Genomic DNA, 17,554 nt, shown 5'->3' with positions numbered 1-17,554 from the left:
GCAGGATGGGGATATGGCCCCCTTAGCCCCCCAGCTCTGCCCTCCGCAGAGATGCCAGGCTTTGCGGGCACTTAGCCCCCGGCGGTAGAGTGCAGCCCCAGCCCCTTCCCCGCTGTGCTCCCCAAGGCACGTGTGCAGCTGCTGCCGGCAGCAAGCCAGGCCAGGGCTGCCAACCCTGGTACAGCTGCTTGCAGGCTCGTGGCTGCCTGCTGCGAGTAGCCTGGGCTCTGGGCAGGCCCCTGCCACCCACCAGAGAGACCAGGCTACTCACAGTAAGGTTTACAGCCTCCCCACCAACTACTGCAAGCACCCCAGGCTTCATTGCTGGCAGCACGGGCCTTTCCAGAGATGGGGCCGTCTGTGGCATGCTGAGCAAAATGGCTCCATGTGAAATGCTCTGGTACATGTGCCAGGGGTTGCCATCCCCTGCTACAGAATATCCTTCAGCATTTGTGTGCATCTTCCAGAGATCTGAGTGACTTGTCTGACTTTTTTCCATTAATTGAAAGCTTTCAAAGAGCCTTCAGGAACTTGAATGAGACACTGCCTTTAGGGTTTTTTAAACTTTTAGGCTTAGAGGTTTTCTGTCTCTTTAAAATAGCTTTCTGTGTGTTTAAATTTTAAGACTGTGATCTTTACAACTTCATTCTGTGTAAATCAGTAGCTCTGGGTGTGGGTGCATCTACACTGCAAAGTTGACTAATTAGGTCCTCAATAAAGCATCACCATCTACACGCATGCTGGTATTAGGAAGCAGTAAATTTAACTCCATCATAAGACAGTAGTGTCAGGGACAGTACTGTCTTACGGCTGAGTCATGTACTGCATGTACTGAAACGCACAGGTAGATGGTGATAGGGGCTGGCTGGGGCATGGAGGTGCTAAAGTGCAGGGACTGCCTGCCACCTAGCCCTGCACTTTAACACCCTTGTGCCCCAGCCAGTCCCAACACCACCACCCAGAGCCTGAGGTTTGACCCCTCCTGAGTCTGCTGCCAGCCCAGAGCTGCTCTGCCCCAGCTCAAAGTGCTGCTGTCCTGGGCACAGGGGTAGATGTTGTGCCTGGGAGCAGTTGACTCTGGCTGAAACAGCTCTTGAGTTTATTGCTATGCATTCATTTCACATACAGATACACCCTCTTTATTGCTGTCTGTTGCTGTAGTTCAGAGTATTCACAGCAGTAGTAAATAAATAAACCTGGTGTCTGTTTTTAAGCTTTCTAAATGAATGACATTTAGTCTTGTAGTAGTATGAGTGTTATAACTTCCATGTTTAACCTTTGAGGGTGAAAAAAAAAGATTTTTCATAGTCTGTGTAGAAACTTCTACCCAATAAGTTGTTCTTCAAAATAGAATGCAAGCCTTGTACTTATTTAGGTCTTTAAGTGATATAGAAACATGCTTATGATGAGTTCTTTTCTGTCAACTTTTTAAAAAAAATTAATAAACTTCTTGAATATTTTCAGTTTTGTGATATTAAAAATTATAATATTGTACCTGAAGCGACAGTGTGTTTGGGTACTTAAAAAGAAAATGATTATCTTGGTACAAATGTTTTCTGCTATTTCACTTGTAGTGTGGCTTGACCTGAGAACCCAGTCAACAGTTGAGAGGCTTCTTAACAGAATTCCCGGGAAAAATAAATCCTTTTTTAAGGTAAGGAGTATTTCCAGAGAATCTAATTAGTAGTGTGTTAAAGCAGTGGAGGCCAACCTTTGTGACAGTTGCACCACAAATAAGAGTCCTTCCACACCTCCCTCTCAGCCTCCCACCAAAGTGCTGCTCCCAATCAAAAGTATATGTGATAGTCTGTGCCCTGGGCTGCTGGAATGGAGACAGGGGAACTCCAGCCACAGCTGTAAGGAGCAGAGGCAAGATGCTGCTGCAGGAGGAGATATCACTACCAGAAGTCAGATTAACCCTTTCCTAGCCCTGCAACTACAGCAGTTTTATATAGCAAGTGAGGATTCAAAGCTTAGGATTCAGTGGCATCTACAGAGCCAGGGAAGGGTTAACCTAGTTTTGGTGGTGACACCTGACAACACTGCTTTGCTCCCTGCCTCCTTTGAGGTCTGGTGCCCATGCTACTTACAGCGTGTACCACAGGTTGGCTACTCCTGCCTTACGGTTTCCAAGTATTTGATGGTGTATGTATGTTTATGACTTTGTATGTAGGGTTGTTGGTTGTAGCCCTGTTGGTCTAAGGACATAGGCAGGCAAGATTCTTTGGGTAGATGTGATATGTTTTATTAGAGCAACTAAATAGTTGGAAAAAAGTTCTTTGCAGGCAATTGCCTGAAGAAGGGTGTTTGTGCCCAAAAGCTTGCCAAGAAATTTTTTTCAACTATTTAGTTAGTCTAATAAAAGATATCACATCTGCCCAAAGAACTTTGCCCAACTTTGTGAATTTTGGGTGTTTGCAAATATAATATATATTTTTTTAAACTTTCCCCAAACCTGGAAATTCTGAGTTAAGACCTCTAATTCATCCTTAACTTGTCAAATTGTTACATTGGTTGGGGATTCTAGTAGTGTCTAGGGATATCAGAATGAGTTTTGAAAGTAGAAAAAAATTACTTACCCAGTTACCAAAGGAATTGGCCTGGTTTATAAGTTGTTGAAGTGTCACTGCATGGGAGTTGTGGTAGTTAGGTTTCACAATATCACTCTAAAAATAGAAATCATCCCAGGAATTAACAGGAAAAAGTTTGACCCCCAGCCAAAATACTTCTTTATATACAATTCTTTAGAAATGTATCCTGATTCTTTCATATCTAGATCTTAATAAAGCAAACTTGGCAGTTACTGAGAAACTATTTAACAAAGTATATATATTCTTTTCACATTTAATATCTTAACATGGTGGCTGTATGGTTGTAAAATGCCATTCTGTTTTCTGGATACACCCAATAACAGATCAGTGAAGCAGCATGTTAGCTGGATTGGCCCTAAAACCAAAAACTAGCAGTCTGTCCTCTCAAAGATACTCATTTAAGCATCTGGGTTTGCTCTCTGATTGATTGGAGGCAGATCTTTAAGATAAGATATGACTTCTACAAACGCTCGTATCTTGTTACTATGTGGAAGATCTTTGAACTGCACATGATACGTTGATGAACAAAGATCACAGCAGCATGTTAGTATTTGGTTTTGGTGTATGCAGGCTTACAATATTGGGAACATCTGTTCTCTTGTTTTTAAGACATTTTTAGTTGTTTTTTCTTTTTGAAAGACCCTTGATTGCTTAGTTTCCCTTTTCTCTCACCCTTTGTTCCCCAATATAATGTAAAAATATGGAAGTATTTGGGAAGAATCAATTGACTAGATGCCCTAAAGATTTTTTTCAATTTTGCAGCCTAGGACTGGTCTTCCACTTAGCACATATTTCAGTGCAGTGAAACTTCGATGGCTGCTGGATAATGTGGAAGAAATTAAGCAAGCAGTTGATGATGGACGCGCTATGTTTGGCACCGTTGATTCATGGCTTATATGGGTATGTTTGTGAAGTTTTGTATCACAAGCTTTGATTGCGGATGCAGACACCCCCTCTTATGTGAACACCTGACTGGGTCATTCTTGGGAGGCTGCATTAGACAACAGCTGTATTTTTGCCTATCTCTGCAAAGTCTTCCCACTGTTGTAGTAACCTGTTATTTCATGTCCTCCTAAACAATAAAGGGCACTTTTTTCAGACTGAGACAAAAGGCTCTATATTTACAACTGCTTTCAAGTGCTTTAATTGTATATGACTTGCTCTTAACACATTGTGGGGAAGAAGGAAGTGTTCTTGGCTAAAGCAGACTTCCACTTTGTAAATATGGGCCACCTAATAACTTCTAATACTGACATTTGGGCAAGACAAGCTAATTCCTGCCTTATGTCATTTAAATATTCTAACCATCATGCTTGGTGTGGCTCTTGTTAGCAAAGTGTCGCTAAAATTTTGCTTATGCTTTTGGAAAATGTGGACCTTCAGAGACTTTAGCAAATTACCTTTGCAGCATGTTGAAAGAGGAGACATTAAAATACACAGATTCAGATTCCTGTACCTTGTATAATTCTTCTTGTGTGTCCCTGATGAATGTCTTTTGTCTAGCTTTTCATTTATTCATTGAAAAGGGTCAGGGTCAGAGTTCCAGCTTCTAAGGGCCCAAAATATTCTTACTGGAAATTTCATTTTTAATAAATTTATTGTTTTTATAATACCTACATACTATTAGTGGGCTGCTAATTTTTTCCCCTGCTGACATTATTGCTGGCTGCTTTATTCAGAGTTTGACTGGCGGAAGGAATGGAGGTGTTCATTGTACTGATATGACTAATGCCAGTAGAACAATGCTGTTCAACATTCATTCCTTGGAGTGGGACCCTGAACTCTGCCAGTAAGTTCAATTTTTCATTACATCTAGTGAAATAGCAGTGTTAGTCAATGATGTGTAAAGACAGACACTAATTGTGTCTTTTTCAAAGAATTTTTTTCAGGCAACACTTGTCTGGTCACATTTGTGACTAAAAAGCAATTAGTTGCATTTACTAGGAACATAACAATTTGGGTTTCTTCTTTCTACATATCCATATAACTGCTGCCTGGATTAATGAAGGGTTGCAAACTCTAGTATTTTTCTGTAGCTGGAAAAATGGCACACAAGGGATAAACCTTAATAGATTTCCTTTAATTTCTTAGCTCTCAAACTAGTCCTTCAGAATATCCACATTTACTATGGTGGAAAATTGTAGACTTTGTTTTAAATTCAAGCTTTACAAAGAGTTGTGTTGGGTTTAGGTTTTTGGTGTTTTTTTTCTTTCTGTTCTTTTCTATCTCCCTTTTTTTTAAGTACATATCTGCTTTGAAAATGACATTCTGGAATGTGACTGGGATTGGATCTGTTGATTGAACACTCCAAAATGCATGCATTCTTAGAGTATGGACAGACCAACGCTTGGAGTAATCTAACTGTAGTGAAACCCACTAACTCTAACCCTGCTTTACTCAGGATCAAATATAGGGTGAAGAAGGGTTGGTAGCAGCATAGCTCAATTTTATCTATAGGCTTATGCTTCTGAGTAGCAGTCATTCCTCCCCTTTTGAAGCCACTACAAGTGGTTTTTTTTTTGTCCATATCCTTAATACAAGATGGGTATCTTCCATAGCAACTGTGGGGAAGGACAGTGAGTAATGGATTAAGATATGGCAATCACAGTTTCCTTCACATGGTTATGTTTTATAGTTTAAATTTGTCTAAGAAAAGTAGATCTTCCTTATTAATTCAATACAAATAGATGCAAACTAAATAGTCTTGTTGTTTTCAGGTTTTTTGATATTCCTATGGAAATACTTCCAAAAGTGAGGAGTTCCTCTGAGATCTATGGCCTGATGGTATGTAGTTTTTGTTTGTTTGGTTTTTGTGCCTAAATTCTCTCTCCTGCAAACATAGTTATTGAAGCATAGCTTGAAAAACTTTCTGGTAGGCTGGAGAGTTACTAGTCTGTTTTTTAGAGCAGTGTAGGTTGATTGTCAGCATTGAAAATAATAGTACTATCTTTACCTGTTATCACAATGGTGCTCAACCTCTGGCTCAAAGAGTAAATTCAGCCCATGGGAGCTCCCTACAAGTATAAATTTGCCATCAGGGAGTGGTGGCAATATTAACTGCCATGAGTGCAACTAATGCTGACCCCACTACCTGCTACCAAATTTCCAGACCTGTGGGGAGCCCACAGGCTGGATGACTGTCTTGTGTGGTACGTGGGTCTTCTCTGCTGCCATGAGGCCAGGCCAGATTGCACCCAGGAATGACTCCATGTTGTAACCCCATGTTGGATCCAATCCCATGCCACTCATCCAGCCTGCAGGGCCAGAAGGTTGTAAACCACTGTTATCTAATGAAAACAAATTGGAAGGACTTTTCAGTAATAGTAAAAATCTGATTCTTATTTAGTGGTTCACAATCTACTTGGAAAAATTAATTTTGTAACCACGAATAAAAAGTAATTAACTCGTTTCAAACAGTGCCCTTGCTGGAGTGATTACTTTTTTGGGAGCATTAGCTGCAGAAGGAGCAATGAGAGATTTATATGGGAATATAATTAGTAAAGGGAATGGTAAGGCCCCTGTTTCAAGCTCATGCGAGTTAAAAGGAGGATTTGGTATAATTCTGATAGATCAAAAGTACAAGTGGTATCTTGCATTGTCTTTTTTGTTGTTTAGAATCTGGTTCTAGTTGCTAGGGTAAGCTTAAGGTACAAAAAACTAATGGAGCATTGCTGGTCTTGCAGTCATACTGCTTCTTGAGCAGCTGCAGAGACTTCTCACCGAAGGGAGTCCTGAATTGTGGTCAGTCAGTTGGGACTAAGACATTTGTACCTCAGAAGAAGTGGTGCAGTATGGTACTGGCATGTTAATGAATCTGACCTAATTTTTTTCCTTGACTGGGAAGTCTTCAGAACAAGAGCCTGTATATAGATTCTTTTCTCTACAGGAAACTCTTTTCTGCTCTGAAGGTTATCCTTTTATATATGCTCCAACTAAGTCTACCTTGCCCTTTTAATTATAGAATAAAATAAAAAAAAGTCTGGCTCTAACCAGCCAAAAATCTAAAAGTTTTTGCTAGTGGGAGAAGACATTCACATTTAGAATCCAAAGGGGTTAGATTAATTTAGAACAACTTGATTACTCTTTGCTAGTACAGCAGATGGGAAAAGAAAAATTGACAGGATAGTAGATGATTTTCAACTTGTACTAGTCTGTTTCTGTTTTTCCCTCTCCCGACCCACTTTTTTTTCTTGCTGACTGTAGAAAATCAGTTCTGCTGTGGTGAGTAGAGGCTTTCATCAGGCTGTCCACCAGTTCTCATCCATTTGTTCAAATACAATGCATTTCCACTTACAAATGTTATTTTTGCATACAATTAAGTAAAATAAAATTGGTAAGTCTCTCCATATTGAGGCATTGCAATGATATGACCAGATTGACCATGAATTAGCTGGTATGCTTGTATGAGTCTCAGGGGGAGAATAACATTTTTTCATAAGAGAAACGAACATAGCTACTGGCTAATAGAGAGAACTTTCTCTCATAAGAATATGGAATATCCTGTTGCCTTCAATATTAATAGAAGGCATATAAGGGTTTTTTTTTACAAATTAATGTAAACTGCTGAACATTCAGCCTATAAAATGGGAATTCAAGAAATAGCTAAGACTTTCCAACTGGAAATGCACTGTTATGTCTTATGCATGGCTTCACTGAAAATGCATTGTCACAGCTTCACAAAGAAGCAACTTTGTTAAGTAAAGCAGGTCTTGACAGGGTACTGCATACCAGTGATGCCTGTGGTTATTTGCAAGAATATAACACCTGAAGGATGTCTGGAACATTGTGATTGTGTTTTGAAGAAATGCTGCATAATTGAAAACGTTTTAATCTGAAAATGAGACCTAATTTATCTTTGTTAAAAACATGAGTTGTAATTTTTCAAAAATGCTATAAATGCAAAGCATAAACCTTATTGCTAGAGGCCACATGTTAGCATCTTTTATTGTGTTTTCTGTCATGGATAATACTGTAACTGTTAAAACAAATTATGTTGAAAATGAGAACTGTTAAAATGGGTTGGTCTAGTCCTCCTTTGAGTCTGGAGTAAGCCTATGAATCTTGCAATCTCTTGGTTTAGGATCTCTCCTTAATCCACCACATCAAGCCTAAAACTACGTATACAAGGATCATGGTGTTGCAGGGACCTCTAACGTTCCCTCTAAGCGATAGGACCTGATTTGCAGGCCATCTTCTTTTAAAGGCATTGTTTCAACCCTTGTGGCTTCAATGCGTTTCTCTTGTACATAATGTAGAGGGTAGAAAGCTCTGCTTATTCACTCACAGGAAAAATTCCTCTCGAGTCTGAATCTTGATCTTGACCACAGAGATGGGAAAAGTAATAATCCAAGATGCATAATTTTATAGTCTAATAGCAGCCATCATAGAAAGTATAAAGCATATATTCATTTGGAAAAAAAAGAAAAAAATTCCAATTCCCATAAAGTCAAAGTGATGTAGAAGGGAAGGCGAGAGAGGAGTGGTAGAACAAGGCTAGCTAACAGAATCCTTGCAGAGGGTTGGTGTGGGTGGAACCATTTTACTTTTGGAGTGGGTGAACAAGGTTCAGGGAGAAGCTCTGGGGATTTTTGGACTTCATACCTATTTTTCCATTCCTTAATACATTTTCAGCACAATACAGAGTCAGTTGTCATAAGCTATTTTTAAAATTTCATTGTGCATCTGAAAGGTAATTTGTAGTAGAGACCTAGGCAATGGAAAGGTAGCATAGTCGCATTGTTCCTGAGCTTGTTCTTCCTTGTAAGCATTAGTTAGCTCTCCTCCCTTTTGTTATCATAGACTGTTTTATCAAGATTGAAGGACTAGAAAAAGTCTGGTAACAAGGATCATAATTCTCCTCCAAAGTTTGGAATAATTTTTTCCAGGGCCACTCATTGGATAAACCACACCATGATTCTGTCACCATAAAGTAGTAGGAAAGGAGGAGGGATATTTATTGATGCCTAGCATAGTTGGTGATACTATAGTCTGCTTCTCTTCTTGGCCACATAAATATATCATTTTTATTTGCCTGATTTAGCCTTCATGTTTTAACCTTTAATCTACCAATATACTCTTTAGGCTTTTCAAGTCTATTTGTATTTGTTTTTTTCCCTCCTAAAGCTGAAGTTGGATGCAAGGCACATCAGGTTCTTTGGCTAAATCTGATACCTTTCATTAAACCAACTAAAACTTTAGTTGCTCCAATAAAAGATATCAGATTTACCCATAGAACCTTGTCTGCTTATGTCCTTAGACCAACACAGCTACAAACAACACCTCTGAAATTGGATGCAATTCATGCATTGAAATTGCTTTTTTTTTTCTTTTTTTTTTTTTTCCCCAAGGACAAAATGCTTAAGCTTCATTGTTGAACCCAGTGGGCAATTGTCTTCTCTTCCATGAAACCTAGATTCAGGCCCTGTATTTAGCAATTATGCAGAAATTGATGGGAGCAGGATTAACCTATATGTAGCTCATGGGCATATCAGTTAAGTCCCAGGCATGTAAAAAAAATTTAAAAAAAAGCAAAAAACAAAAACCTGAACAGCATTTCTCATTCATGCTAATTTGTGACACCATGATATAGTATTGATCATGATTTTCATATTGCGTACTAGCTTGTAAAAATGCAGAGAAGAAATTATTTAAATTTGGGGTTTTTTGGAGTGTCCCTCAGTGAAGGGAGAAGAAAAGTAACGCAAGCTGTGCTTTTTGGTGCTCTTGTGATGTCCAGCTTGTACCAAGAAACCATGTTAAAAACTTGTTACTTTTGCTAAATGTTTCATTGTCTTCTGTTGAATGTTTATGTTTTGAATGCACTTACTAAAAAATGTTCTTAGCTTTTAAGTCGCTACCCATTTTCATGTGGGTTAGAGCTCTGTTTCATTTCTTTCCATTCATATATGAAGTATGCATCATTCTATTAAAAATGAATGGATAATCCTTTATTACACAATTATTGCAATATTTATTTAAGAAATAAAAATAATCCAATCTTACATGTTTGCCTTTTTTTGCCAGAAGTCTGGAGCTTTGACGGGTGTGCCAATTTCTGGGGTGAGTTGTACTCCAATTCAAAGTCTCGTGTGAGAGCTTGATTTTATATAGAAAGATCTTCACTGTATAGAAATGTTAAAATGAATTAATATTGTTGTAAAATAAGCAGACTTGTGTTGAAACATGTTATTTTTAATTCTAGCAAGCATGGTGTATGGTCTTGCTGACATCTAGGCTCACATCCAAGCTTGCTTTTCATTATCAAGCCCAATTGAATTATTAGCATTGATCTTTATTATCTATGAGGGTAGCTCCACTAAGTAAATGCTATGAAAAGAGGATAATGTATCACAAAATAAAGGCTTAAAGTACGAGACTTCTATACAGAAATGTTGAGTGTGTCAGACTCAGACATGTGTTGCTGCTACATTTGGTTGTTTGAATCTCCTTAAATTGATTTCTGTAGGCCAGAATAACTGGTTTAATGCTGTTTTAAGCAGTAGTCTGTATGTATGCCTTTGTTTTAAAATATTTCTCCTTTCAGTGCTTGGGTGACCAATCTGCTGCACTAGTTGGACAAATGTGTTTTAGGGATGGACAAGCAAAAAACACGTAAGTTAGCACAAGCACACTGTAAATGGCATTGGCTCATCTTCATTCTGTGGTGAATACAGAAAGATAGATTTGTGACCTTATCCTAGGTAATTGCTGGGAGTTGCTGAGCACAAGTGTCTGCAACTCCTTTTTCTTTCTCCTTTTTAAAAATACCTGCATGTGGATAGGTAACTTTTTTTTAATCTTAGTAAGTACCTAACTCGATATATTTTATTAGACCAACCCAAATAGTTGGAGAACATTTATTAAGCAAGCTTTCGGGTTCAAAAACCCTTCGTCAGGCTAAGGAAGTTTCAGCAGCTGGTGTGCGCTCTTCCACACACGCCAACTGCTGAAACTTCCTTAGGCTGACGAAGGGTTTTTGAACCCGAAAGCTTGCTTAATAAATATTCTCCAACTATTTGGGTTGGTCTAATAAAAGATACCAAATTCACCCAAGGATCCTTGTCTGCCTATGTCCTTAGACCAACACGGCTACAACCTAAACCCCTGTAACTCAATATTGAACACACTGCAAACTTAACCCTGAAACTTTTACTTGAAAAAATATGTTAAGTACCCTATGATGATGGTCGTCTAAAATTGCATCTTCTATTGCAAAATCCACAAGTTCTAAAATTTGACTTCAAGTTGAGTGGCCCAAATTTGAACAAATGAAAGGATTACAATATAACTGTGGTTTACAACCTCTTAAGACTTGAGATACACCTTGGAAAATATCTGCTCTTTCCTTCCATGCCTTTCTTGACTACACAAAAATGCTGTTTTTGTTTTGTTTGGGGGCGGGGGGGGATGGAGGGGTTGCATGTAGCCCACACATTTTTCCCAAAAACAACTTGCTGAAAATCTGCATGTGCGCTGTATGCAAGGAAATGTGCTAATGCTGTTTAGCAGTGAGCAAGGCACTAGCCCTCATTACCCATCCACACTCCAGGGCTGTTGTGGAGAGTCTATCTACAGCTGGCGTTGCAGATGACTCCCAGCAGTCCTGGTCAGAGAGTAGGCAGCCTGTCCATCCCAGGTTCCTACTGGCTTACAGCAGCCCTGTTTGGAAGCAGGTAAGGCTCTGCCCCCACCCCGTCTAGTAGTCAAATGATACCATATTCCCCCATCACTCTTATTTCACCTCTTGATTTTCCTTGCCCCTCTGCCCTTTCACTGTTGCTGCTGCTCAGGTAGAGCCTGCTGCTGGGTGAATAGCAGCTGCTGGCGTTTCACTGATCAGTGCTTGTTGCTAAATAATATACATTTTTGCCACCTGTTTGAACCTGAAGTTTCAACTGCTGGTCAGACTTGCACAGACTTACATTTTTGTTCCATTAACTCACAAAAGATATTCACAACTTACCCTCTTTTCAAAATGTCTTCCAAGTCCAAAAAGTAAAATTTTACACTTCCAGGTGTATTTCCTTGTTTCACCTTTTTTGTGAAAAATACATGAGAAATACTTAGAGGTTACCAATGTTATAGTTAGGGTTGCACCAATATATTGGTTGGCTATCGAATCAGCGCTGATTAAAAGGAGAAAAGAAGTTATCGGCTATCAGCTTTTTTTGGTGGTTGTAGCCAATTAATTACAGCCTCATGCCTTGAGCACCCTGGCGAGTGTGGTCCGGTCCTTTCACCCTGCCGCCAGCCCAACCCTGTGATAGACTACAGATCCCAGTGAGCAGTGGGAGGGGGTGCTGGAGAGCGGTCACAAGGTGCAATGCTCAGCAACAAAGGGACTGTTACTGGCTGCAGCCGCTGCCTCTGCCACTGCTATGGCAACACCGTGCCTGTAGCTGGAGCCTGAGCATCTAGGCTGCTGCGGAGACATTGCGGTGTGCGCAGGCAAGGTAAGGTGCCGCGTGAGGGATGTTCCTTTTCGCCAGGCACTGGGCGCATTTGTGAAAGCGACTTCTCCCTGGTGGCCAAGGGGAGTGTGGCTGTGCGGGGCCCGCTGGCCCTGAGGCAGCAGCATGCTCTGGGGCTCCAAACACGCAGGCCTGGCGCTGCTGTCCATGCGAGGGTCCGCTTCAGGCAGCACAGGTTGCGTGTAGAGCGGGGCTGCTAGTAGGAACCATGAGCAAGGGGACGACGTGCGTGGGAATAAGGTGGTCTCTGCCTTCCCCATCAAGGACTGGAACAGGCAGGGGCTGTATGTGTGTTTAAATGACAGACAAGCAAACAAACAAAGGTTTATTTATGTCAGTAATTTAAAATGCCTTGCACTACAGTATTACTAAGTATCAGTTATTGGATCGGCATCAGCCAGTGTGGTTGGTTAATCATTGACTGTCGGTATTGCCCAAGAAAATATTTTTCAGTGAACCCCTAGTAACAGTTTGATAGCATATTAGAAAGAGAGAGCTTTTTGTTTTTGCTACATCTACTAATCTGCCATACTTTATTCTGAGATTTTTTTTTTATGGCAGTTTCTTCATGTTTGTATTTCTTCTTTTGCATTTCCTAAAGAAACCAGCCATTTGTATTTTAAAGGCTATAGTAATAGATTTTTCTATTGCAGCAAGATTCCCTTGCTGCTTAAATTTGGTGATGTGATTAAAAGTAAGGTTCATACAAATGCGTATTTTATACATGTATTATTAAACTAGATGATACATTAGCTGTGTTACTACTTTGATACGCTAAACAGCTTTGCCATGACATCCCCATAACTAAAATATGATAAATGAATGCCAACATTTATATATTTCTTTATTTTTATATAAATTAACGCGTATTCTCTTCTACTCCAGGTACGGAACAGGCTGTTTCTTGCTTTGCAATACAGGTCCAAAGGTTGGTTGCATGAATTCAAAATAGCTTGACACTGAACCATATTTTTCATACAGGTTATTCCTTTTTCTAAAGAAACCAATCTTGCTACATAAGCCCTTCATATTTTTTTGTCTGTATGATGTCTGTCGGTTCAGTTACTTATTTTTCTTTTTGTATATTGGGATTGTAATTTGCATACATTTATAAAGTTCAGATGGACATAATATGGAACTCACTTGGCTTAATCTTGTGATATGGAGTAGCTGAGTAATAGAAAACAGGTACCTGAATGCAAAATGAGATTGCTCATGTGCTCCCTTATTTAGTGACCCTCGCTTGGGATAATTCTGCAATACCAATTTAAAATTGCCTTTTTTGTACTCCACTTAATTGCTAATAGCTGTTGCACGAGGAAAAGGCACATTGTAATCTATAGGATTTAAAAAGCAGTGCCTTTAATTCAAGGCATGGATCAACAAGTATCCATTGTTTTAACTTGTTCCCAGTTTCTCAGTTTGCTGACATTAACCTCATCAAGTTTTGTCTTGCTCTATTCACTTGTATATGCTTTTATACCTCCTCCTTCTGGGCTGTGTGTGTGTGTGTGTGTATATGTATATGTTTCAACTTCAGCTAGTAGAGACATTAAGCTTGTGGCTTCTCCTTTTTAGCAATTTCTTCAGGCTCCAAGTTCTTTACTGGGAAGACTCTATAGAGGTCTCCAGCAATGCATGTAAACAGTAAGGGGCAGGTATCAGTGGTTGTGGGCTATGGTTTGTGCATTAGGCTAAACCACTGGCTAACTTCTAGAAAGTTTGCCAGAAAAAATACTGTTACATTTAAAGATTGTTTCTTGCTCTTGATATTTTTATTTGTAAAATAATTGCTTTTAATTTGAAGATGTTTTAGTATCTTATGTAGTAGTTTTTTGTATTTTATATATCAGTTGTTTCTGATTCATAAACCATGGTTTGTTTTTTTTAAGTAGTTCATAGTTTATTCTCTCTCTCTCTCTCTCTCTCAAGTCTGTATTTTCTGAGCATGGCCTTCTGACCACAGTGGCTTACCAGCTGGGCAGGGACAAGCCTGTATATTATGCACTAGAAGTAAGTACAAGAATTCCTTTCTGTGTTTTTGTTTTCATTCTCTTCAAAGTAAGTATCCAGCATCCAAAAGAATAAATAATTTGCTGCTGTAAAAATAGCAGTCACTATTTCTAACCTTTTAGTAGGCAAACCTAAACAAACAGTATGTTAAAAAGAAGAAGTAAGAGAGTGTGTTTAAATTTCCATTTTTTAAACAAGACGATGCTTTATCAGCTTTACTTCTAAGTGTAGGACAAGTGTAGGGATTTTTGGGGTCCACCCTCCAGTGGTATTACCAGTATTTACAGGAAAATTAAGGACCAGTAGCACCTAGTAGACTTGTTAGGTTCCATGGATGTTCACAAAAGGACTGGGGACAAGAACTGCAAATTGATTTAGATTTTGCAGTGCTGATATTGCCATGTCCAAGAGTTAGGCACCCAGCTCCAGGAGAGGAATTTAAAATATACAGACAGAAACCAAGATAACCTGGAGAAGCGTAATTATTAAACTTCCAGCTTTCAAATAGGCTTTTTGCAAAATTTGTGATGAATCGTACCTATTAAAGGTGATTAAGTAGGTTTCTAGAATCTCTCTTGGACTTCAGCAAAAGTTGGGTTCCTAATTTCTGTTGTGAGCATTACCTTTTAGTTGCCTAATTCTCTATCCTTAAAACCCTTTATTGGCTACCACCTAACTCTGGAGGCATTTGAAGTCTGTAATTGCCAAACTGTTTAACATTAAAGTTCCTCTGGCGTCTAATGGTCTGCTTCAGTGCATGTTGAAAAATGCCTTCGTTTTGGCCATGCTGAGCAGGTCAGTGTCTGAATGTTCTTGGGATCCGCAAAATAGATATTCTTTGGTATGTGTTCTCTGAAAGGTCAATCCAGTAGGGTTGGTTGGTTGGTTTGTTTGTTTGTTTGTTTGTTTGTTAAAGCAAGACTATCAGCTCGTACTGCTGTATCTTGTACAGAGGTTCTTTCTTTTTTTAAACAAACATCTCACTATTCTTATGAAATAATCCATAGATTAAAAAATAGTCTTGAGGCAGGAAAAGGCAGAGATACAGGAATGCATAGGTTGAGTATCCTGGTTGGTCTTAGATGTGATAAGCATGTACAAAAGTAAAACTTCTGGCATTTGAAGAACTTTTACTGGTGCAAATGAAGTATCGAAATTTTCTTTAAATGTCTCTAGATATGATATACATTCTTAAACCCTCACCTTAAGCACATAAGTACATGAAAAGCACTTTAGATATCAGTGCTGGGTTTTTGGTTGTAGCCATGTTGGTGTGAGGACATAGGACAGGCAAGGTTCTTTGAGTAGATGTGGTTATCTTTTACTGGACCAACTGAGTAGTTGGAAAAATGTTCTTGGCAAGCTTTTGGGCACAATCCCCCTTCGTCAGGCATAGGGAGCCTCTGCTGGTCTGAGACTCCAAGGAATGAGAGAAGCTAAAAGTGTGGCAGGATGTCAGTGAGAATGTAAATAGGTAGAAATTAGAAAAACAAAAGGTGAAGCAGGGAAGGGAGGGGAAAGAAAGCAATGGATCCAGACTATGCCAGGACAAGAAATGCAAAACCTGCCAACACATCTCCACCCACAACAAAACCAACACCATTCCTAGATTGTACAGCTGCACCTCCAGAAATGTTATTATACATGTCATCCAGTGCACCAAATGCCCTGATGGAAAATATGTTGCAGAAACCAAACAACAGTTGCACACCAGAATGAACACACACCCCAAATCTATCAAAGACCAGAATACCCAACTACCTATGGGGGCACATTTCTCAGCTACCTATGGGGGCACAGGACATCTATTCCTGTTCTCCTGATCTATTATTTCCTTTTTCACTTAAAGTCTCTTTTCTACCTCATATTCTATCACTATAATGACTCCCCTTTGGCATTTTTTTTCTCCCCTGCTTTCTTTCCCTTCCCTTACTGGCTTTACCTTTTTGTCTTTCTAATTTCTACCTATTTACATTCTCACTGACATCCCGCCACACTTTTAGCTTCTCTTGTTCCTTGGAGTCTCAGACCAGCAGAGACTTCCTATGCCTGAAGAAGGGTGACTGTGTCTGAAAGCTTGCCAGGAACTTTTTTCCAACTAGTCATTTGGTCTAATAAAAGATATCACATCTACTCAAAGAACTTTGCCTGTCAGATATCAGAAGAATCCTTGAAGTCTGGTGGATGTCTTTTTGTCACAAGGAGCTTTAGATTGGAACCTGGGGCTATTGGACCTTACAGCTGCGTGCCTAGGACCAGAATGACAAACATCCTAACAATTAGTCACATAGAGTGTGGAGTTGGCACAGTGCTCTCTTCTTTCCTTCTTCTCTGACCACATGCAAATAATCAGTGAAAAAAAAAATTCAGTTAGTGCCTAGTAGAAATTTAATAAACTAAATGTATGACTGGATTTCCTATAGGGGTCTGTTGCCATAGCTGGTGCTGTTGTTCGTTGGCTGAGGGACAATCTTGGTATTGTGAAATCTTCCCAGGAAGTTGGTAAGTGTTCATAATTTGCAGGCTTCTTCAAACTGTCTTGAAGTCTCTCGTATTGAATGAAAGGTCAAAAGAACCAAGTTAGATAAGTTCAATAATATATATGTTGACTAACATTTGCAACTATTTGCAATTAGTCACTCCCCAAAATACTGTAATGATGTGGGATTTCTGCAAAAAACACTTGTGCTAAAATTCCTGAGAGCTACATTAAGCTGACATATAGGAAGGTATCACAGAAGTGGTGAATTTATTAGTTTCGTTATGAAGTTCACTGAAAATCGGATCATAAAACCTATAAATTTGTTCCCAGGCCGTATGATCCCAAATGTAGGACCATGGCCTTGCACGTTGTGATCTCTGTGGACGAGAGTAGTAACACTGAGTTAATTGAAGGCCTCAATCTACATGATGGTCAAATGGCATTTAATTTGGTATATGATTTTAGTATCCAGTCAGGATATCTGTGATGACTGAATGGAAAAAACAGGAGGAATCTAGGTAGTTAATGCTTTTCTGCTTGAAAAAACACACAATAGTATGTAAGTTTCCAGTTTAGTATTACAGAAACTGAGGCTAAACTAACTTTTAAAAATGAAGGTAACAGGTAAAATTAGCAAAAGTGTATAAACTTTGTTTTGTTTTCAAATGACTGGTCAGTGAGAATTAGGGCACTTACACACTTTGGGACATTTTATCCCAATATAAATTGTGAATTTAAAATTCTGAATGTTATAAAATTGTATACATTAAAAATGAATAAAACCCAACAATATCCAGCTTGTTTTCTAAAGTCTTGCAACCTAAACCTAGATGTGATCATTTAACTAGAAGTGATCTGAGATGCTGGTTATCTACCGATCCCATTGATTTCCTTCATAAATTTGAATCTTAATTTCCTTAATCCTGATCATTGCTTAGCCATCTGGGTGCCAGAATAGCCATGTCTGCCTTCTAGTTGTAGTATTTTTAACTGTTTTC

General features: G+C 39.2%; 1 protein-coding gene across 20 annotated transcripts in view; it reads left to right on the top strand.

Moving 5' to 3' along the window:
• The window catches only part of GK (glycerol kinase), a 358,525-nt gene that overhangs the window by 290,033 nt on the left and 50,938 nt on the right, over nucleotides 1-17,554 (top strand). For 17 of the 20 annotated variants that reach the window (XR_002089913.2, XM_019486305.2, XM_019486298.2 and 14 more), the window contains 10 exons: nucleotides 1,575-1,654; nucleotides 3,354-3,491; nucleotides 4,271-4,380; nucleotides 5,309-5,375; nucleotides 6,795-6,812; nucleotides 9,615-9,650; nucleotides 10,135-10,202; nucleotides 12,947-12,989; nucleotides 13,994-14,074; nucleotides 16,498-16,576. Coding sequence is in view for 19 of the 20 variants with exons in the window: in XM_019486305.2 (XP_019341850.2) it covers nucleotides 1,575-1,654; nucleotides 3,354-3,491; nucleotides 4,271-4,380; nucleotides 5,309-5,375; nucleotides 6,795-6,812; nucleotides 9,615-9,650; nucleotides 10,135-10,202; nucleotides 12,947-12,989; nucleotides 13,994-14,074; nucleotides 16,498-16,576 (720 nt within the window). In the remaining variant the exon portion in view is untranslated. The remainder of the gene's footprint in view (nucleotides 1-1,574; nucleotides 1,655-3,353; nucleotides 3,492-4,270; nucleotides 4,381-5,308; nucleotides 5,376-6,794; nucleotides 6,813-9,614; nucleotides 9,651-10,134; nucleotides 10,203-12,946; nucleotides 12,990-13,993; nucleotides 14,075-16,497; nucleotides 16,577-17,554) is intronic. The other 3 variants (XM_019486290.2, XM_019486301.2, XM_014611206.3) reach the window with 3 other exon arrangements.

The sequence above is a fragment of the Alligator mississippiensis genome, chromosome 1 (genome assembly GCF_030867095.1).
Source record: "Alligator mississippiensis isolate rAllMis1 chromosome 1, rAllMis1, whole genome shotgun sequence".
In the NCBI taxonomy this organism is placed as follows: domain Eukaryota; kingdom Metazoa; phylum Chordata; order Crocodylia; family Alligatoridae; genus Alligator; species Alligator mississippiensis.
The sequence above is the reverse complement of the archived record's forward strand: the minus strand, read 5'-3'. Positions and strand labels throughout refer to the sequence as shown.